General features: G+C 35.7%; 2 protein-coding genes across 5 annotated transcripts; both read left to right on the top strand.

Annotated features, from left to right (window-relative positions):
• The first annotated feature begins 6,059 nt into the window (after positions 1–6,059).
• LOC125219788 (beta-galactosidase 8-like) lies at positions 6,060–11,357 on the top strand. Its single transcript, XM_089062725.1, has 19 exons — positions 6,060–6,700; positions 6,779–6,874; positions 7,070–7,182; positions 7,315–7,381; positions 7,469–7,561; positions 7,681–7,824; positions 7,939–8,027; positions 8,152–8,257; positions 8,343–8,430; positions 8,582–8,700; positions 8,775–8,939; positions 9,107–9,306; positions 9,379–9,488; positions 9,660–9,769; positions 9,846–9,959; positions 10,153–10,254; positions 10,333–10,544; positions 10,623–10,962; positions 11,030–11,357. The coding sequence occupies exons 1-19, from the start codon at positions 6,527–6,529 to the stop codon at positions 11,183–11,185; spliced, it is 2,598 nt and encodes an 865-aa protein (XP_088918851.1). The 5' UTR covers positions 6,060–6,526; the 3' UTR covers positions 11,186–11,357.
• A 2,771-nt stretch (positions 11,358–14,128) lies between these two features.
• Positions 14,129–18,472, top strand: LOC125218605 (uncharacterized). 4 transcript variants are annotated; one of them, XR_007175982.2, is made up of 10 exons: positions 14,133–14,321; positions 14,823–15,329; positions 15,471–15,633; positions 15,915–16,212; positions 16,300–16,372; positions 16,449–16,539; positions 16,704–16,783; positions 16,884–17,112; positions 17,684–18,152; positions 18,321–18,472. XR_007175982.2 is itself a non-coding variant. In XM_048120302.2 (8 exons), exons 1-8 carry the CDS (start codon positions 14,214–14,216, stop codon positions 17,097–17,099), a joined length of 1,530 nt encoding a protein of 509 aa, XP_047976259.1. In that variant the 5' UTR covers positions 14,133–14,213; the 3' UTR covers positions 17,100–17,423. The 4 variants fall into 4 exon arrangements, 3 of the variants coding, with proteins under 3 accessions (XP_088923240.1, XP_047976259.1, XP_047976258.1); XM_048120302.2 differs by lacking the exons at positions 17,684–18,152; positions 18,321–18,472 and having other exon boundaries at positions 15,915–16,206; positions 16,884–17,423; XM_048120301.2 differs by lacking the exons at positions 17,684–18,152; positions 18,321–18,472 and having other exon boundaries at positions 16,884–17,423.
• The last annotated feature ends 486 nt before the right edge of the window (positions 18,473–18,958 follow it).

Below are 18,958 nucleotides of genomic sequence, written 5' to 3'. Positions count from 1 at the left end.
TTCAGTGAGATTCCAACGGTGTTTTTGATTGCAAAGGTTTTGGATCCGAAATGGAAATTAGTCGGTACCTTGAAGATTTTAGAATTTTATTACAACAATTTGAGTTCTATTGATCTTCAACCACTTCGGGATTTGCAATCCAAAATCAATGAGGACAACAACAACAACAACAACAACAACAACATACGTTTGTCCGAAATATTCCAAATAAACCTCCCCAATCTCTCCGTCATCAAACATGCATTTGAGTTTGAGTTGCGAACTCTCTTTGCCGAATACGAAGCCAAGTACAACAGTACCCACCAAGTGAGACAACGACCCACCCCTCATCAACAATACAGTTTTGGGTTCTTTCAAGTTGATGACCCCGACGCACAATCCCAATTGGCCGACCTATACGGTTACACCACCAGCGGTAGTTCGTCGGCAAGGAGTACGGTAAGTGAGTTAGATTTATATTTTGACTCACGCTTTTCTTTGAATGAAGATGAAGGTCCCGTTCCCAACCAAATCGACGTCCTCGATTGGTGGGGAACACATGAGAAAGATTTTCCCATCCTTGCATCAATGGCCAAGGAGATTTTTTCAATTCCGGCTTCCACTGTCGCCGTCGAGTCCGCTTTTAGTGTTGGAGGCAACGTCTTGGACGATAGAAGAAGTAGACTATCCGGCCAAAATATGGAAGCCACCATGTTACTTGACGATTGGTGTTCGGCTGACATTAGAGATCAAGAGCTAGATTGGAACACCCAAGTACAAACCGACCAAGACTACTACCCCGACGAAGAAGAAGAAGAACAATGAGGTGGAGTGGGGGGTCTACCGCCGATTGCCGAATAGGTAAGTAAGGTAAGAGAACTACGTGGACTTTGATTCCTTAATGTAATTGAGCATTAAGGATACGTAGGCAACCCAACTTAAATTTTAAATTTAAGTTGAGCTCAAGTCCTTTTCCTTTATTTCTTTTTTTTTTTCCAATTGTTTCAACTTTAAAATATACAAATACAATTATATAATTGTATTTGTATATACTCTAATCGATGAAGAAGACTTCTCTATAAGACTAAATCCAGGAGACTTTTGACAATTCTACCATGATTGTTGATGGTTAAATTAAACTCAACAATTAAGGTTGAATTGCTAAAGGTATCCTCAATTTAGTTATATAGAAACATCTCCTTCGCCGACTAAGAGTATATATATAATATATTATACTATCTATTTGCATTTATAATTTATTGTTTTTTACTTAAGATTTTTTATTTAAATTGTTATACAAGCTAACAAGCATGTATTATGTTATGTATTAAGACTTAAGTCTTTTGACTCTTTTGTAATTTCAATTTTCAACATTTGTATTTGTAATATCAACATATTGTTCAAATTTGTATAATTGTATAATTGTAATTTGTAATCATTGTATCAATAAAATTCCAATTGTCCAACTTCAATGTCGACTTCTACTCTATTTGTCAATTGTCATTTTCGTTATATTTATTTATTCGATAGTAATTAGTAAGTAGAACACTACAACTACAAGATGTAATTTGTAATTAGAACTATAAATGAATAAATTTAAAAAAAAAAAAATGAAATTGAACCGGCCCGGAACCGGCCCGGAACCGGACCGGAACCGTCTGAAAACCGCCGGTCTTGAACCGGCGGCGAACCGTCATCGAACCGGTTCATGAACCGGAACCGCCTGACCCTAGGCGGGCCGGTTCAGGTTCCATATTTTTTGGAACCGGAACCGACGGTTCCGAACCGGGAACCGGCGGTTCCCGAACCGTGGTGACGTCTAATCTTTCTCTTTATCATTTTATCATCTTGTTTGATATTATTGAACGACGTCACGAAGGTATACAACGAGAGGGACATATGTACTATTTCTAATTTCTAATGAAAGGAATTTAAGTCGGTCGTTTTTTAGAAAATGGAAAATCTACTTATTATAGGACAGATAGAGTTCAATTTGAACAATGATAGTAGAAAGGTCACAACTCACAAGTCCCTAGAAATTAATTATGTAGTATAAAGTTAGAATAACGAAACAATAATAGAGGGAAGAGCCGCAATCCCAAACAAAACCATCAAAAGATGAGAAATGTGATGATGCAAATTAAATATTTTGCACACTAAAAGACAGTCTTAGGAATTCGTATACGTGGTTTTTCTATATTTATCCATCGCCGCCGCCCTTCTCCACAAATTTCAAACATTTCAATTTTATGTCAGAATTTAGCACCGCAATGCTATGTTCATACAGTGTGACGATTATATATTTTACCATTGTAATTAACAATTGTGATAAGTTTCATTTTTGTTAATACATTATCAGTACTTAATATAATTATGTGAAATTAAATATACGAAAACAAATACAGAATATTGAATCAAATATCAAGATTAGAGTCCCAAGTTTATTCTCTATAAGAGAGTCACAGCGTAAACGCTAGACTAACACAACTAATTTACGCATCTAATCCCACACTCTTACTTTTGTATTCATGCATTGATAATTATATCTATGCAATTAATCTAGCAAGAAGTAAGTAATGATTAAACTTCTCAATATTTTCAAATCAATCCAACTCCAACTAAATAATTTCTCAATCTCATAACTCGTTATTTGAAAAGATTAAACAAGGGACAATTAGTATAAAGCATATTAACTAGTGGAGTACTACTATATACTAGTCCGATAAAACATAAATCATCAGAGACAACTATAAAAAAAATCCGATAATAACACTTTTTAATACTGTTAAGGAGGCTAATTTGTGTATTTAATAACCACTACACTTTATAAAATGTCTTTATTGTTATTGTCTTAACTAAAATAAAAGAAAAACAAATAGAAAAAGTAAAAATTTAAGATATTTTACTTTCCATTTAGAGATACTTTCTGTTGTATCTTAAATTATAATTACTTTTACAAAAATTTCAAATACTAATAATTACGTCTCAATTTTTATCTCCTCCAAACATAAATTTTTTTTAGCGAACGATAAGACTCTATAGTAAAAGTAAACAAGCACTAGTACTATAAAACACACCATAAACGAAAAAGTAGAGAGATGCCTAAATGCACAAGATCTTAACACAAAAAAAGAAATTACTGTTTTATATAAAAAATATTTAGAAAAAATTATTACTTATATGAATAAGTTTAGTATAGTAGTATATATTAAAATTTATTATGAAATAAAAGTAATTTTTTATTAGTGTAGCGCAAAAATACTAATGATTTTTATGTTTATAAGCGAATATATTGTTTTTATTATTTAATACAACTATATAAATAGTTACTATAAATAAATAGGCTGCGCCCCTTGTTTGGCGGAAGAGATGTGTTTTGATTCCATTCACACACACTCATAGTCATAGTAGATTAGTAGTAGTACATTTGCAGCAGAGCAGAATTGGCATATATATTTCAAAAGAAAGGCAAAAAGAAATGGGTGTTTATGGTGGAGAAGCGCTGGTGAAGTTGAGCAGGCAATTTTACGCTGTGTTTTGTTTAGGTGTTGTTCTCATCTCTCTTGTCGTTGCTAATCAGTATTACCACTCTCAATCCGAAGACGATGAAGTTTCTTCCCCCCGCCGCCGTCAGCCCCCCAACCGCCGCCTCGCCGCCTCAAACTAGTTTGTTTCCTACTATTTCTTTTTTATATTTCTACAACTCCTACCAAATATTAAGATGTTCTTTGTCTGAATATGTTTTTGTTGGATTATGATAAAATGGAAGAAAATACTCTTGCTAAAAGAGTGTGCCTTATCCTCTTCTCTGTTATTATTATCCATTCGGCCCACCCCAATTTTAAGGCTCGTAAATCATAATTATATGGGATCCTGTCAAAATCGAACAAAGCATAGTTAGAAGAATATTACAGAGAATATTATTATATGTAAAGTGCATAATCACGGAAAGAAGCATTATTTCAATTCCAAGAAGATATAATCTCGCTTGAAAATAAATTTTGACAGTCCATCAATAAGATTTACGGATTAGACTATTTTTTTAACAAAATCTGACCAACCTTCACACACCAAAATTTAACCAAACTATCATCTACTATCAATTAAGATTTACATAAATAACTCTGACCAAACTTCTACTACTATATAGGAGTATAAGATAGGTATATAATTTTTTTTCTATCAATTAATATCAGACATACAATTATCATCAATGAAACATTAAGAATGAGATGTTTAAATGTGCACAAAAGAATTTGACATACCTCTCTAAAATAGTACTCCGTGGAACTATAAAATAGTTAGTACTCCTATATCACAATTTGATCATTTTAGAACATAGATCAGTTTATCTGGAAACTCTCTGCAAAATTCGGCTAGATAAGAGAAGACGTGACCATGTGATCGTAACTTGATCACAGGTTGTGTGCACTGTGACAAACTTGGTAACAGATTTGTGTTTTTCACTTAGGAATGTCTTCTTGCTTTTTCACTTTTATTAGATGAATTTTAGAGCTTTACTTAGACTCTTATGAGTATGTTGTCTCCCCTCGTATGTGTTTCTTTACACTGATCTTCATCACTCTTAAAATAACTTCAATCACTTCAAAGACTTACGAATCATCTCGAGATTATCCATTACTTTTCAAAGACTTAAAATTCGAATTATAACCATTACTTTTGTAATTCCTCATAGGAGGAATCCCAACAAAAACATCTTGTTATATAGTCCCATACTCCCATTCAGAATTTTCATGATTAATAAATGCAACTCCAAAGTCTGATCTTTTCAGGCTTCCTAGTTGATCTGTTGTCACCATTGTTTTAGAATTCAGAGCCTATGCTTTGCAGTGAGAAATATACCACTAATACTCATTTGGGCTTTATTAGAATGCCCATTTGGCCATTTCTGTTGGGTCTTATGGCTTTAAAGGAATATTTTATCGATATCGGTAAAGCCGCACTTGGGTGCACAGGGACACAGTGTACACGCAGGTTTATTTGATATCTGATAGTGCTGCATAAAGTGAGTCACCTTGCTATGCCAATGCCAAAATCTTGGTTGTTTGGAAACTCAAAATAAATCAATAATTTTGTATCAAAATTAAAACAATTCAATAGTTAGATAATTTACATATACGAAATTAGAATTTGGCGAAAGTTTAGGAATAAATCAATTGCTTTTAGATTGTTACTTTTATAAAATGAGCGATGAATTTAAGATTTGGGTTCGGACCGAGAGAGGGTCGAGTTTGGGCTGGGGACGAGTTTTGAAGAGGGCCCGACCCGACCGGCCTGTGCACATTAATTATCTGTGTGTGTTCACAAGTTCGGATAAGATGGTCTACTGTTAAGAAAGTCTCATCTATAAATTTTGACAATGAGTACACGCAGAAATCATAATGAATGATTAATACTGAGAAGATTGCAATGAGAATGATGGGTATCTAATTTCTAGTCTACTGGTCCGTTCCATTTCTATCACATGCAACTATGCAAGTTCTGTCTTTGTACCATTATTGGATCTGGTCCATTCCATTTCTCTATCAAATTCCTTCTCTAGGGTTCATTGTTTAGTTAACTTTCTCATACAAATCACGGAGACTGTGAATTAAGTTTTCCGACTATCTAGAATAAAGTGAGTATGAAATTAAGTCAAATATTCATTGAGCTAAAAATTGTTTCTAAAAGGATTATAAATTATCCCCATGTTTAATTGTAAAGTACAAAAATATTCACACTTTTGAAACATACTACTAACATTTTGGGTATCAAAAATTGATGATTCACGTTTGCGTAACTAGATACTACTACTACTTAGTTGTAACGATTTGTAATCATATTGATAGTTTGATTGTGATTGTGGGAAAACGTTAAAATCTCCCAACCACACTTGAATAAATATTAGTGCTTCCAAGTATCATCTATTTGATTGCTTACGATTTCATTTGAAGAACAAGTCTAATCACTAGAAGATGAAACACAGTTTAATTATTAACACGTCGTTTTTAAAATTATCAAAATATCCCAATTCGTATATGAATGAGATAATTAAAAAAAATTAAAATTTTATAATTTAATATTTTGATTTCAAAGATTTTACGACCGATCAGAATTTGATCAATCATCGTTAAAAATCACGAACTTTGGTCAAATTCTTGTACCGTGCACTCTGAAATTGAAAATTTTAAATCACAAAGTTTAACTTTTTTTCACTTGTCGAATACACACCTAAAATGTCTTCTTTTAACAAAATTCAACGCAACACATTTCATTAAAATATTCTTTTTTTTGGGGCTTTTATACTCAAATAAAAGCATAGCTGTTGTCGTTGAGCTTAATCCAACTGAATTGTCACCCACCCCGCGCACAATAGCGCGGTGGACAAGCGTCCGTGAAGCTGAGTTAGTAGAAACGAAGACGACGACAGCGAAAAATGCCACGTGGCGGCATTGGTTGCTTGTCCTCTCCGGCATACAGTAGCTTATAAATTTATTTTTAGGATTAATTTTCACCTTATAAACAAACTAATTATTGAAGAAGAAAAATGAGAGGCGGAACAGTTGCGGCGGCGGCGCTCGATCTCTTGTTGATTTTGGCGGCGGCGACGCCGTTTTGTTTTGGCGTCAATGTGACTTACGATCACCGTGGGCTAGTAATCGGCGGCAGGAGACGCGTTCTGATTTCCGGCTCCATTCATTACATGCGCAGCACTCCTCAAGTTAGTAGCACTATTTACTATCTCAACATTTTCACACACACAGATTATTCAGTTTTCTGAATATGAATGAGAGTGCAGATGTGGCCGGATTTGATACAAAAATCGAAGGATGGAGGACTGGATGTGGTTCAAACTTTTGTTTTCTGGAATCTGCACGAACCAATTCGAGGCCAGGTGAATTTACATTTCGCATTGTTGTTATGAGCATTCATTGCTTCAAGGTTTAGATTTTTTCCCCCTTTGCTTTTTTAGCTCTTGTTTTTGCATGTGGGGAATATTTTGAATGGTTAAAGGTAGTGATTATTCTTGGCTCATAAATCAAAAATAGAACATGAAAACAAAAAAAATTAATTTAAAGAATTTTTGCAGTATGATTTTACAGGAAGAAAAGATTTGGTCAAATTTGTGAAATTGGTTGGGGAGGCTGGTCTCATGGTTCATCTTCGAATAGGTCCTTATGCTTGTGCAGAATGGAACTATGGGTAAGCAGAATTTTCTTTTCAACATAAATCACTTGATTCCAGACAGTATTACATCAAACATAACTGTTTATGCTAACTTGCAATCCATGAAAAGGTATGCTTAACAAGAGTATTTACTCAAATTTCTCACAGGGGGTTTCCTATGTGGTTGCATTTTATTCCCGGAATAGTTATGCGAACTGATAACGAGCCGTTTAAGGTATCACTTCTACTGTTTTCAATATTAAATCTGATTGCTGGTATTGATGCTATACAAATGATAATAGTACACAATTTTTCTGTTTAGGTTGAAATGAAGAGGTTTACAGCCAAGATTGTGAACATGATGAAGGAAGAAAATCTATATGCATCCCAAGGTGGACCCATTATTTTGTCACAGGTATAGTCACGAACTTTGGTAAATCTTGCAAGCACTAAAAAACACTATGCATAAGGTACCATGAATTGTCTGCACGAAGAGACTACTATGGACTTAATTTGTTTCCTGCTTCTTTCTAGATTGAGAATGAGTATGGGAACATTGATTCAGCATACGGTAAGAGTGCCCAAACTTACATAAGTTGGGCTGCATCAATGGCTGTATCATTGGACACAGGGGTACCCTGGGTCATGTGCCAGCAAAGTGATGCTCCGAATCCCATAGTGAGTCTTACTGTCCTGATCTTTCTTTTTTCTGTTTTGAGCATAATTAGTTAATCTTGGTAGTTAAGAGGTTGTCCTAAAGGCCCTAAACCAGTATTTGTGGAAATTATACAGATCAATGCTTGTAACGGGTTTTATTGCGACCAATTTACACCAAATGCAAATAGCAAACCAAAGATGTGGACAGAGAACTGGAGTGGATGGTAGGTCATTTAATTTTCTTCTTTTTTTTTTTCGCGGAGATAAGCTATATGCATTTAACTAGCACGTTAGAGTCAAGCTTCTTCGACATTCTCTAACAGCCTATGGTGTTAACAAAAAAATCAGGTTCTCCTCATTTGGCGATCCTGTGCCTCGCAGGCCTGCAGAAGATACTGCTTTCTCCACAGCCCGTTTTTACCAGCTTGGTGGAAGTTTCCTAAACTACTACATGGTATTTTTATTGTCATCGCCACTCTTTGACAGCTTAAATTAGATCCTGCATGATATTTGATATGAACTTTACTGCATTTTAACAGTATCATGGTGGAACTAACTTTGGTCGTACTTCTGGGGGACCTTTCATCACAACGAGCTATGATTATGATGCTCCAATTGATGAATATGGTATGCCACCGTTATCTGTTCTTACAGTAGGCATAGCTCTGAGCATCTAGCATAATGGACTGTCAAATCATAGAAAATTGTATATTGTGATCCTTATCCTTAATATCCTTCCTCATCTCGATTTTTTAAGTTATGAGTTATGGTGTCATAGGCCTTCTGAGACAGCCAAAGTGGGGTCACCTGAAGGATGTACACAGTGCTGTAAAGCTTTGTGAAGAGGCACTAGTGGCAACAGATCCGGCAACTACTTCTCTTGGTCCCAAATTGGAGGTAGGATACCTAATATACCAATTACTCGAGAACAAAAGATGAGCATTGAGAGTTGACCCCGTTTCCTGTTTCAGGCTACAGTTTACAAAACCGAATCGGGGCTGTGTGCTGCATTTCTCGCAAATGTGGACGACCAATCTGATGCAACTGTGAACTTCAGTGGAAATTCTTATCACTTGCCTGCCTGGTCTGTCAGCATCTTACCTGACTGCAAGACTGTGGCTATTAATACCGCAAAAGTATGGCCTCCTATCTTCTGCTTTATTTCTCTTCTATAAATTTTAGATGATGCTGGTTTGCACTCTATTTTTGAAGGTAAGTTGGATTTTTATAATGTTGGAGCTTATAGTGTCTTAATTCAGGTAGATATGACTGAGCTTCATAATGCTTCTTTTCCAAAATACAGATCAACTCTGTGGCCACCATTGCAAAGTTTGTTCCTCAACTCTCGCCAAAAGACACAACTGTTGAAGATGCATTCTCAGGGTGGAGTTGGATCAACGAGCCTGTAGGCATATCTAGCAACAGTGCGTTCACAAAGCTAGGCTTACAGGAGCAAATAAATACTACTGCTGATAAAAGTGACTATCTTTGGTATTCTCTGAGGTAAATATCATCCAAAATCGCTATTCTGTTCGGATTCAGTTCCAGCATTTTGATATTCCTTGATTGTTTCAGCACTACAATAAAAGGAGATGAGCCTTTCCTGCAAGATGGATCTCAGACAGTGCTTCATGTGAGTTCGCTTGGTCATGGGCTTTATGCTTTTAACAACGGGCAGCTTGTAGGTAACAGAAAGAGTGTGCTCCTCCTTAGATTTGTTGTCAGTGTGACTGAGTTATGAGCAGAGAGGCAGACTTCAATCAAACTTTTTACAGATATTATCACTTCAAATTTTATGGTACAGAAAATTGTACCAATTATATTCTAGAAATTGATGTTTCGGCATGTTTTTTCAGGGAGTGCGAAAGGAAACTACAGCGACCCAAGTGTGTCTGTAGATATACCTATCAACCTCGTATCTGGAGAGAACAAAATTGATCTTTTGAGTTTGACAGTGGGATTACAGGTAAAGCAATGATCTGCTCTGAGATTCCATTATGTAGAATCATAAAGTTTCTCTAATACAGAACTCTATCAATCAGAATTATGGAGCATTTTATGATACAAAAGGTGCAGGAGTCACTGGTCCTGTGCAGTTGAAAGGTTCACATAATCAATCTACTATTGATCTTTCCTCAAAACTGTGGACATATCAGGTTCTTGAAGCATACTATAGAATTGTGATCCATACTGAATCCTGCATCTAAATTCTAAATTGTTCTTATATTACACACTCACAGCCTATATCCGCGATTCAGTTACACATATACAACAAACATGTTTTCTACGCTTACTAAAAAAAAAGCTGTACATCTTTTTTATTTCTTGCTTTGAAATATACAAACTCAGATTGGTTTGAGAGGAGAAGAGTTAGGCCTATTCACTGGAAGTTCATCTGAATGGATAATGCAGCCTACTTTGTCCAAGAATCAACCATTGGTTTGGTACAAGGTTTGTTTGTGATTTACTTTATTACACCAAAGAATCAACTCTTGAATTGATGGTGTATGAAATCTCTCTTTCACATAGACAACTTTTGAGGCTCCCACTGGAAGCAGCCCAGTAGCAATCGATTTCTCAGGAATGGGGAAGGGTCAGGCATGGATAAACGGGCAGAGCATTGGCCGCTACTGGCCCAGACGCGTAGCTTCAAATGCTGGCTGCACTGAATCTTGCAACTACAGAGGATCATTCAGCCCCAGTAGATGCATGAAGAATTGTGGACAGCCAACTCAGCAATTGTAGGCACTCTTTCAACTTCTTACGTACAAAAAATGGATATCTTCACCAATCAGGTACTTAACCATCATGTCTTGTAGCTATCATGTCCCACGGTCGTTGCTGCAACCAGGTTCAAACACCATGGTCTTATTCGAGGAAATGGGAGGCGATCCTACACAAATATCTTTCGCCACAAGAGAGACTGGAAGCATATGCTCTCATATATCAGAGAGTCACCCCATCCCACTGAGTACCTGGATGATTTCAGATGAAGAAACGAGGAAACAAGCTCAACCAACTCTATCACTCGACTGCCCTTTAGACAATCAGGTCATATCTGAAATCTTGTTTGCCAGCTTTGGAACTCCTCAAGGGGCGTGTGGAAGTTTCAGCCATGGTGAATGCAGCAGCAAAGAGGCTCTTTCAACTGTAGAGAAGGTTCTACTCCTCACTCTATTTGATCATGATTGTTGGCTGCCTTGCTTAGTCTGAATTATTTGTGCAGGCCTGTATAGGGTTAAGAAGCTGCAGCATCATTGTCTCGGCTGACACATTTGGTGATCCGTGTGGAGGAATCGCAAAAAGTTTGGCTGTTGAAGCTTCCTGCAAATGGTTAGATCCACATGAAGATGCATATAGTGGCAGTATCCGTTCTTTGTGAAGTCTTTATAAGGTCGATAATAAGCCATTACGATGAACGAGAATCCTCTCTATTTATTACTCCTATTTTGTTTTTCGATTGTATATATTACTTATCATGTATCATGTTGGAGCAGATTGTATATAAAATATATCCTCGTATTATCAATAAGACCAACTATATTTATATTCAATGTATTGGTAGGATTAGATTCAAATAAAAGCATACTTCATTTAAATAGAGTTCCAAAGAATTTTCACTTAGTCTTTATAAAATATTTGCACTTTCATAATATTGGGTTCAAACTTTAAATCCTAGAATCGAGATAATTACGAGACAATTACAGCCATGTGACCGTGAAAATGCAGTTACTTCTTACGAAAAAACATGTTTTTGTGATACGTCAATGTATATTATTGATCCCATTCCTTTGTTTTTTTGGTTGATAATAATAATTTTTTATTAATCTAATTGATAATAGATCCGTTATTTAATAATCCAATTTTGCAAGTGTGGACCAACTATTATTTAATTGGACTTCACAAAGGAACTCCTATTCTTGTTTTAGATAAGTCCAAATATAAGTGCATCCAATACCTACTTGTGATCTTATTCTATTTCTCCATGGAATTAATAATTTCATTTAGATGTATGTAAGATGGAATTTATGAATGGGACTTGTGCTTAGCAAGAGATGCTCTCGGTCAGGAAGTGGGAAGTGGGAAGTGGGAGTGGGAGTGGGGCGCAAGAACACCTTTTTCTCCAATATTATTTTAAAGGTGAAATATAAAATTTAAAAAACGAAGTAAAGTTCCAAATCACACATACTTTCAAGTTGCAAAACTTGAATTTCGAGCTTTACATAATAAAATATATTTGTAGTTGGAAGATTCTATTACATAAACAAAGTCACAAAAATCCTCGTCCATTTGAAAGCCTTATCTCAGAATCTTTGCCAGATGATGACTCATTAAGCTTCATTATAATATACTCCATTTAGGAAATTAGTCGGTGTAATTTTTCACTTACTAATTGAGTGTAATTTTTTTACTAACTCTTCATCATATAAAAACATTAGATAAAATATACTATGACAAGTGGATTTTGTAATTTTAGGTAGAGAATGGTGCCATTAAGCGTCTTGTCCATAGGTTTTGATAAAACGTGGGATGTTGGATCCTTACATGGCATAACTCTCAATTGATGGTTGAATTTATCCAACACCACTGTCTTTTATAATTCATAGTTGGAGAATCTCGGGTTTATTTTCATTATAGGAATTATATCAATCACTAATTTGGTGGAGGAATTTCAATTGAATGTACATTATTCCTAAATCTTTAATTTTAGCTTTTTCAGTAAAATATCAAATTAATTTTATCATCCAGCTTGCTATGAAGGCAAACAAAATAATCGTAAATCTAATTTCAAACAAAATAATTACTCTCTCAAAAATTTAATGCGGCTTTTGTGCGTACATTCCATATTTTCCCCCCCATTTTTGTTAACAATTGAGAGAGAAAGAGAATGTATTATAATATGATGATCTGATATTGACATGATGATTATCATCTTTTCCCCCAACAATAGGATAATTGGAGTGGTAATCAAATTCAAAGTAGGCCATTTCAAATCTGTCATCTACTTTTTTCACTCAATTGGGAGGCAACCTACACTTTTTTGGCTCAAATTTTCTATATGCGTATTGTTTCACACGTTCGTTACTACGTGATATATTTCATACAATCTCAATTGATATTTCAAAATCAAATAATATATGCTTCCCCATAATGTCACTTCAACTTCATCCCAATTTCTCCAATTCGCTTTGTGCATTTTACAATTAAAGAAGAAGAGACATATAGAATCATAGATTATTTGTGTAAGTGCGATCAAGAAATGATGTAACTAAGATTCTTAAAATTGTGGGCTCAAAGTTAAATTACTGAGAAGATTTTAGTTACCTTTCCAATCATTAAGGTATTGCATTGCTAGTTGTGGAGTATTTAGTTTAGGAAGATATGTTATGGAGATTGAACTTCGATCTCTCACACTCTTAAATTAGTGAGGGAACAATGTATTTGGTATTAATCAATTTAATACCATGCATTTCGAGAATTTTGTTTTCACTTTCAATATTTTACAATTTTATAATTTTATCATTTCCGAATCTCATCTGACATCTTGCCCAACGAGTATTTAAACTAGATAGAATTGAAAAATGAGTTATCAGTCAAATATATTAAGGGCTTAAGGCCATGTTTAATAGGGGTGAACCTACCTTATTGCTTAAAATTCATGTGTGATCTAATATTCATTAAGTAATTAACCACCCATTAGCTACTCAATTATATTCATTCGGAATTCAATCGAAGAGGTTAGTGATTTACGACCAAAATGTGAATGTAACTGTGTCGTCTCATGATTACTATATTTGGTTGTATTCTTTAATACTAGTACTAGTATTAAATTGTAAAACATTTTATTACTAGTATATTGGACACGTAATCTTGTAGTAGTAGGAATAAAGTTAGAACCTTTTTTTCTAAGGAAATTAATTAGACCCTTTTTTAAAAATAAATAAGATACCGGATTACTGGTGAGGTGTGGTAGGCACAAAAGTGCCGGATTTTTCAGCACCTACCGGAAAATTCAAACAATTAATAAACTAAGATGAAACCTACAAATTGTTGACCAAAGTCAACTAAAGTGATTGACACATAGGAGCACGCCACGCACACATATAGATTAGGAATTGATCAATTAACTCAAATTTGTTTATCTTTCACAAAAGTCACGTCACAAGATCCTATTCAACTTTAATAATTAAACCAAACAAATATAATTAACAATATGTGAAACACTAAACCCCACAGTGGCAGTTAGTGAAGAGTGAAGCGAGGCCGCACTTTGGGAGTGCTATGAAATAGACACCAATACCATTATACCAACACCAACATCTGTGGCAGTCACAGTGGCGCCAAATTGCTTCATCTATATATATATAAATAGGGTATTAGTGGTGGAGCACCATTTTTCAGTTTATCAAATGATGAATCAACTACACAACAACAACAACTGGGCTGTTCATGTTAATGATGCAGCACCTACTACTACTCCATCTCAACCTCCACACCTTGCTCTCCCTATTCACAAGGTATTATCTACTACTCATCCTCTTCATGCTGCTCCCCTCTGTTTCCTCATACTCATCTTGACTTTGGAAGCTTTAATTTAGTTAGGGGAGCTGCTGTCCAAGCAATCCAGCTTTTTGTGTATCTCAGCATCTTACTTTATTCTCAGACTCAGACTCAGACAATCATATTCTGCTTCACATCATCATCTACAATATACCTTCATTTCTACATACCAACTTTTGTTTTTATAAGCAACTGTATCCATGAAGCTTGCTGCTTTCATTTTCCAACTGTCTATGAAAATTTGCAAGAAAAGAGCTATTAATATATGCAGAATTGCTTTATTCCCTAAAATCAGTGTTTAGTAACACTTGGTTTATTTTGATTCATCACTCACTGGAAATGGCTCTTGTTATGACTTGAAACTTTCTGTTGGAACTAAACAACATACTTCCATCAATTGATCTTTAGTTATTCCAACTTGTCTGCTTGCATGATCAAACTTGTGTTCCTTTCCTCAGTTGGAAAAATCTTTGGAAATGGCTGAAGAAACATCAAACAGCAAACAGTGGAGAAAATCAAACCTATTCTTGGAGATACCTAGCAGATCAATGGAAGTATCTCGCCAAGAATTCGTTCAAATAAAGATGCCTCCGCCCACACCAACTCCCACCCCCAAGAGAGTCAACTTCCTCCTAACACCTAGTCCTTCTGATTCAAGGCCATATGGATCACCCGGACCTTCCTCAACACGAGGCAGGTCATCCATCCGCAACCTCCTGCCAAAAGGCTTCAAGCAAAGAGCTTCCACTTCAGAGGCAGCCAACAATGATTCAATCTCTTCAACCACAGCCGTTGTTGGTTCACAAGATAAGCCATCCATGTCAAGATCATGGTCATTTTCAAAGATGTTTACTCCTAGGGCGAAGAAGGCATGCTCGTTGCCAGTAACCCCTATAGCCAATTCAAATCCGGGCTCTTCTGATGCTGGAAACGCGCATGTAAACTGTCCTCCTGCTCCTGATGATGTAAGAAGTTCTTCTTGTTTGTTCAATCTCAAAGAAAAACAACTTTGTTGCATTAGAACATAATTGTTACTTAATGTTGTATCTGAATTATATTTAAGTTTTTTGAGAAAAGACTGGTTTCTGGTTGATTATATGTTGTAGACAAAAGGAGTTAGGCGCATGTCGAGGTCACTTTCTGTCCCGGTGATCAGGAAAGAAAAGGGAACCCGAAAAATGGATTCATTCTTTCGTATTATTCCATCCACACCTAGACTAACCAAGGATGGCCAACCTCAACTACCAAATGTCACAAGTGTAGATGATGGTAACTTTTTATGGGCTTGCTTGCGTTCTTTTGAGAACTATAAGCTTTTCTACATAGAGTAAGAACACACATATATAGTGCATCATTAAAACTTGAAGAACTTTCATTACAAGAATTTCCTCTATTTATCAGAATAAAGCAGTTAGATTTTTTGTAAAAACATGGAATGCTATTGATTGAATATTCATTTCTGCATAGCATTGTGACTGCATATAAATTTGTGGTGATATATTTCTGAAAACAAGGCCTTTTCTTAATAGTGAAGTGGGGTTGATTTGCAGAAAACAGTGAAGCTGATGGTGAAGATATACCTGAAGAGGAAGCTGTTTGTAGGATTTGCTTGGTTGAATTATGTGAAGGTGGAGAGACCCTTAAAATGGAATGCAGCTGCAAAGGAGAACTTGCTCTGGCTCATCAAGAATGTGCAGTCAAATGGTTTGCCCTCAAAGGGAACAAGACCTGTGAAGTTTGCAAGCAAGAAGTTAGAAACTTGCCCGTCACACTTCTACGTATCCAAAGCTGTATAAATCGCGCTGCAGCCGCCAATAGCTATTCTGATTTGGAGATCAACGGGTACAGGCAAGCTCACCTTCATCTCCATCAAATCTTTACAAAGGCAATGCATATGTGCAGTTTCACTTGAATATGTAGTTTGTTTTATTACAGGGTTTGGCATGAAGTACCAATCCTTGTAATTGTGAGTATGCTGGCCTACTTCTGTTTTCTTGAGCAGCTTTTGGTAAGGCCTACTTTCATTCTATATAAAGTATACTATTTGAAATTATTATATACTCATATATCTGCTTCAACTGCAGGTTGGCAAAATGGGTAGCAGTGCAATCGCCATATCGCTTCCATTTTCTTGTGTACTCGGCCTCCTTGCATCCATGACATCTTCAACTATGGGTATGTTATGTCACAAACTCAGCCCCAGGGAAACAGATTTATACGGCTAAGACCTTATGTTAATTCAACACTATTGTATTAAACTCAGAACTAATAGGCTGCATAACTTCTACTTTATACAGTAATCTGAAAGTAGGCTAATGCCACGAGTTGTTTTTTGCCAGTGAAGAGAAGATTCGTTTGGATATATGCATCAATGCAGTTCTCTCTTGTGGTTCTCTTCGCTCATATTTTCTACAACTTGGTAAAAATACTTGTCTAATTTTCTTCTTGAACTTGAATGGTGGACATGATTTTTAGCTGAGAAACGCACAAGTCTGATTAGTCCAAGGGTATATATGCAGGTTCATGTGCAAGCAGTTCTATCAATCCTGCTGTCCACATTTGCTGGATTTGGTGTTGCTATGAGTGGTAGTTCGCTCATCGTTGAGGTGATGAGGTGGAAAAGAAGACGAGACGCTGCTAGGAATCAGAACAACGGAGGTGATGAGATGATGCTGCATCCCAGCCAGCACCCTGGAGGCGAAGCACAGAATCCAGAAACTTTTAGTGGGATCTAAGGTTTTGGTTAAGGTAGAGAGGAGTTGTTATATTTATGTGTTTGCAGAAAATAGCAGGTTTTTTAGCTGTTCAATTGTGATGAATACTTAGAGTTAAGTAGGATATTGAAATGAGGAATTTTGGTATGACTAATGTAGTAATGTAGAGAGAGAGTTTGGTCATGCACTTACTCAATTGGATTATGGCAATGGCAGCCTCGTGCATAGTAGTTGCCCAAAGCACTTATTTTAGGGCTTATGTTTTAAGAAAGTTGATGTAGTATGACCAAGCAAGTAAATGCTGTTGAGCATGCTCTTAATATTTCATGTGGTCATCCATTTTAATTTTCGACTTTTGATTTATATCTTTTTCTTTTTTACTCCATATGAATATATATTTAAAATTCACACACTTAAAATTTTCTCATTTAAATTTTCTTATTTTTGAGCATTAAAGTAATCAATTTTAATCGACTCCCTTCTTCCGGCGGCGTCGGTCTGAGCTCTCTCCCAGTTTGATTCTTCAATTGATCCCTGTAACTGTAATCTTTCCACTATTTTCCATCAGTTTTGTTAGGTGAATTGATTTCATGGGTTCTTCACAGATTTTAAATCTAACGAACCACTCCCGCCAATTGCAACCAGCAGTGAAATCTGATGAGATTAACAGTTCCGACAAACTCACTGAGGCCCCTTCTCTTCTCCTCTATCTTTCAACGCTCCACACGTACTCTCTCTCCCTCTCTGTATGTATATTTCCACTGTAAATGACTTTATCTTTCAAGTTTCTACTAGGGGTTGGCTAGATGATCTGTGTTATGAATTAAATGTGCTGCATATGTTTGATAAAATGCCTAGTAATTTGTTTTCGCAAAAGGGGTGCCGAGGCTGCAATTCCTGCATAGTTTCCCAAGTAGGATGGCTTGGGATTTGGAGATATGTGACGAGAAAACTGTGGAGCATTCCACAACGGGCTTAGTGCGGCCGGCAACTGCAGATTATGCAGGAGAGGCCATCCAAGCTCTCAAGGCTGGAAAAGTTATTGCTGCTCTACGGCTTTGCTTGTGATGCTTGGTATATCCCCATTCTCATATTCTTTGTATCTATCCCCACTTTTTCAAGTCTTCTTTTTTTTTATTTTCCACAGTGTCTTGTAACAACATAATAGCATGATATATCCGTATATATATTCGAATGATCTATAACTTTGATACTGTTCTTTCCTATGTTTCATGTTGGCAGTGCTAAGGAGGACACAATTGCAATCCTTGAGAGATATGGTCTTGTAGAAGAAAATAGCGTCTCATGACCACATTCGCAATTCCTACATTTGAATTTGATGTGTTACTCAATTTGATTATTTTGTATTGCATTATTACTCTTCTCTTTTGGTTTATCATGTTTTCTAATGAAAATTTGTATAGAATCAATCTGACGGAAACATATGCATAATACTAACTTCTATCAGAATCAGAATACATTAAAAATTGTGCAGAACCAAAAGAATTTGAGAAGAAACGCCATCATGATTCATAAATCATACAGGAGGATTTCTAGTTACTATTTTAACTATCGTAAATACCTAATCATCTTTGAATTTAAATGATTTTTTTATTTGTTTAGGGTGGATAATTTCTGAGGAATTTAAGCAAAAAATAAAAATAAAATAAATGAATTGCGGTCTAGTCGAAACGATTTCTCAGAATTATCGTAGATTTATAATTAAAAAGAAATGAAGTTGATTTTTAGCTTGAAAGTGAATCCAATTAAACTTTGAGTTTTGTAGTTTTCAACCATAAATGAAGACTTATCATAGAATCCATATCTATTTTGAACCAAGATTGTAGGTTGTAGCATGGATTGCTAATGAACCAAGATTG

This window comes from Salvia hispanica, chromosome 1 (assembly GCF_029641045.1).
Source record: "Salvia hispanica isolate PSC_SH4W2 chromosome 1, Shi_PSC_v1, whole genome shotgun sequence".
NCBI classification, from domain to species: domain Eukaryota; kingdom Viridiplantae; phylum Streptophyta; class Magnoliopsida; order Lamiales; family Lamiaceae; genus Salvia; species Salvia hispanica.
Note: the sequence above shows the minus strand (reverse complement) of the source record. Positions and strands in the feature narration are given on the sequence as shown.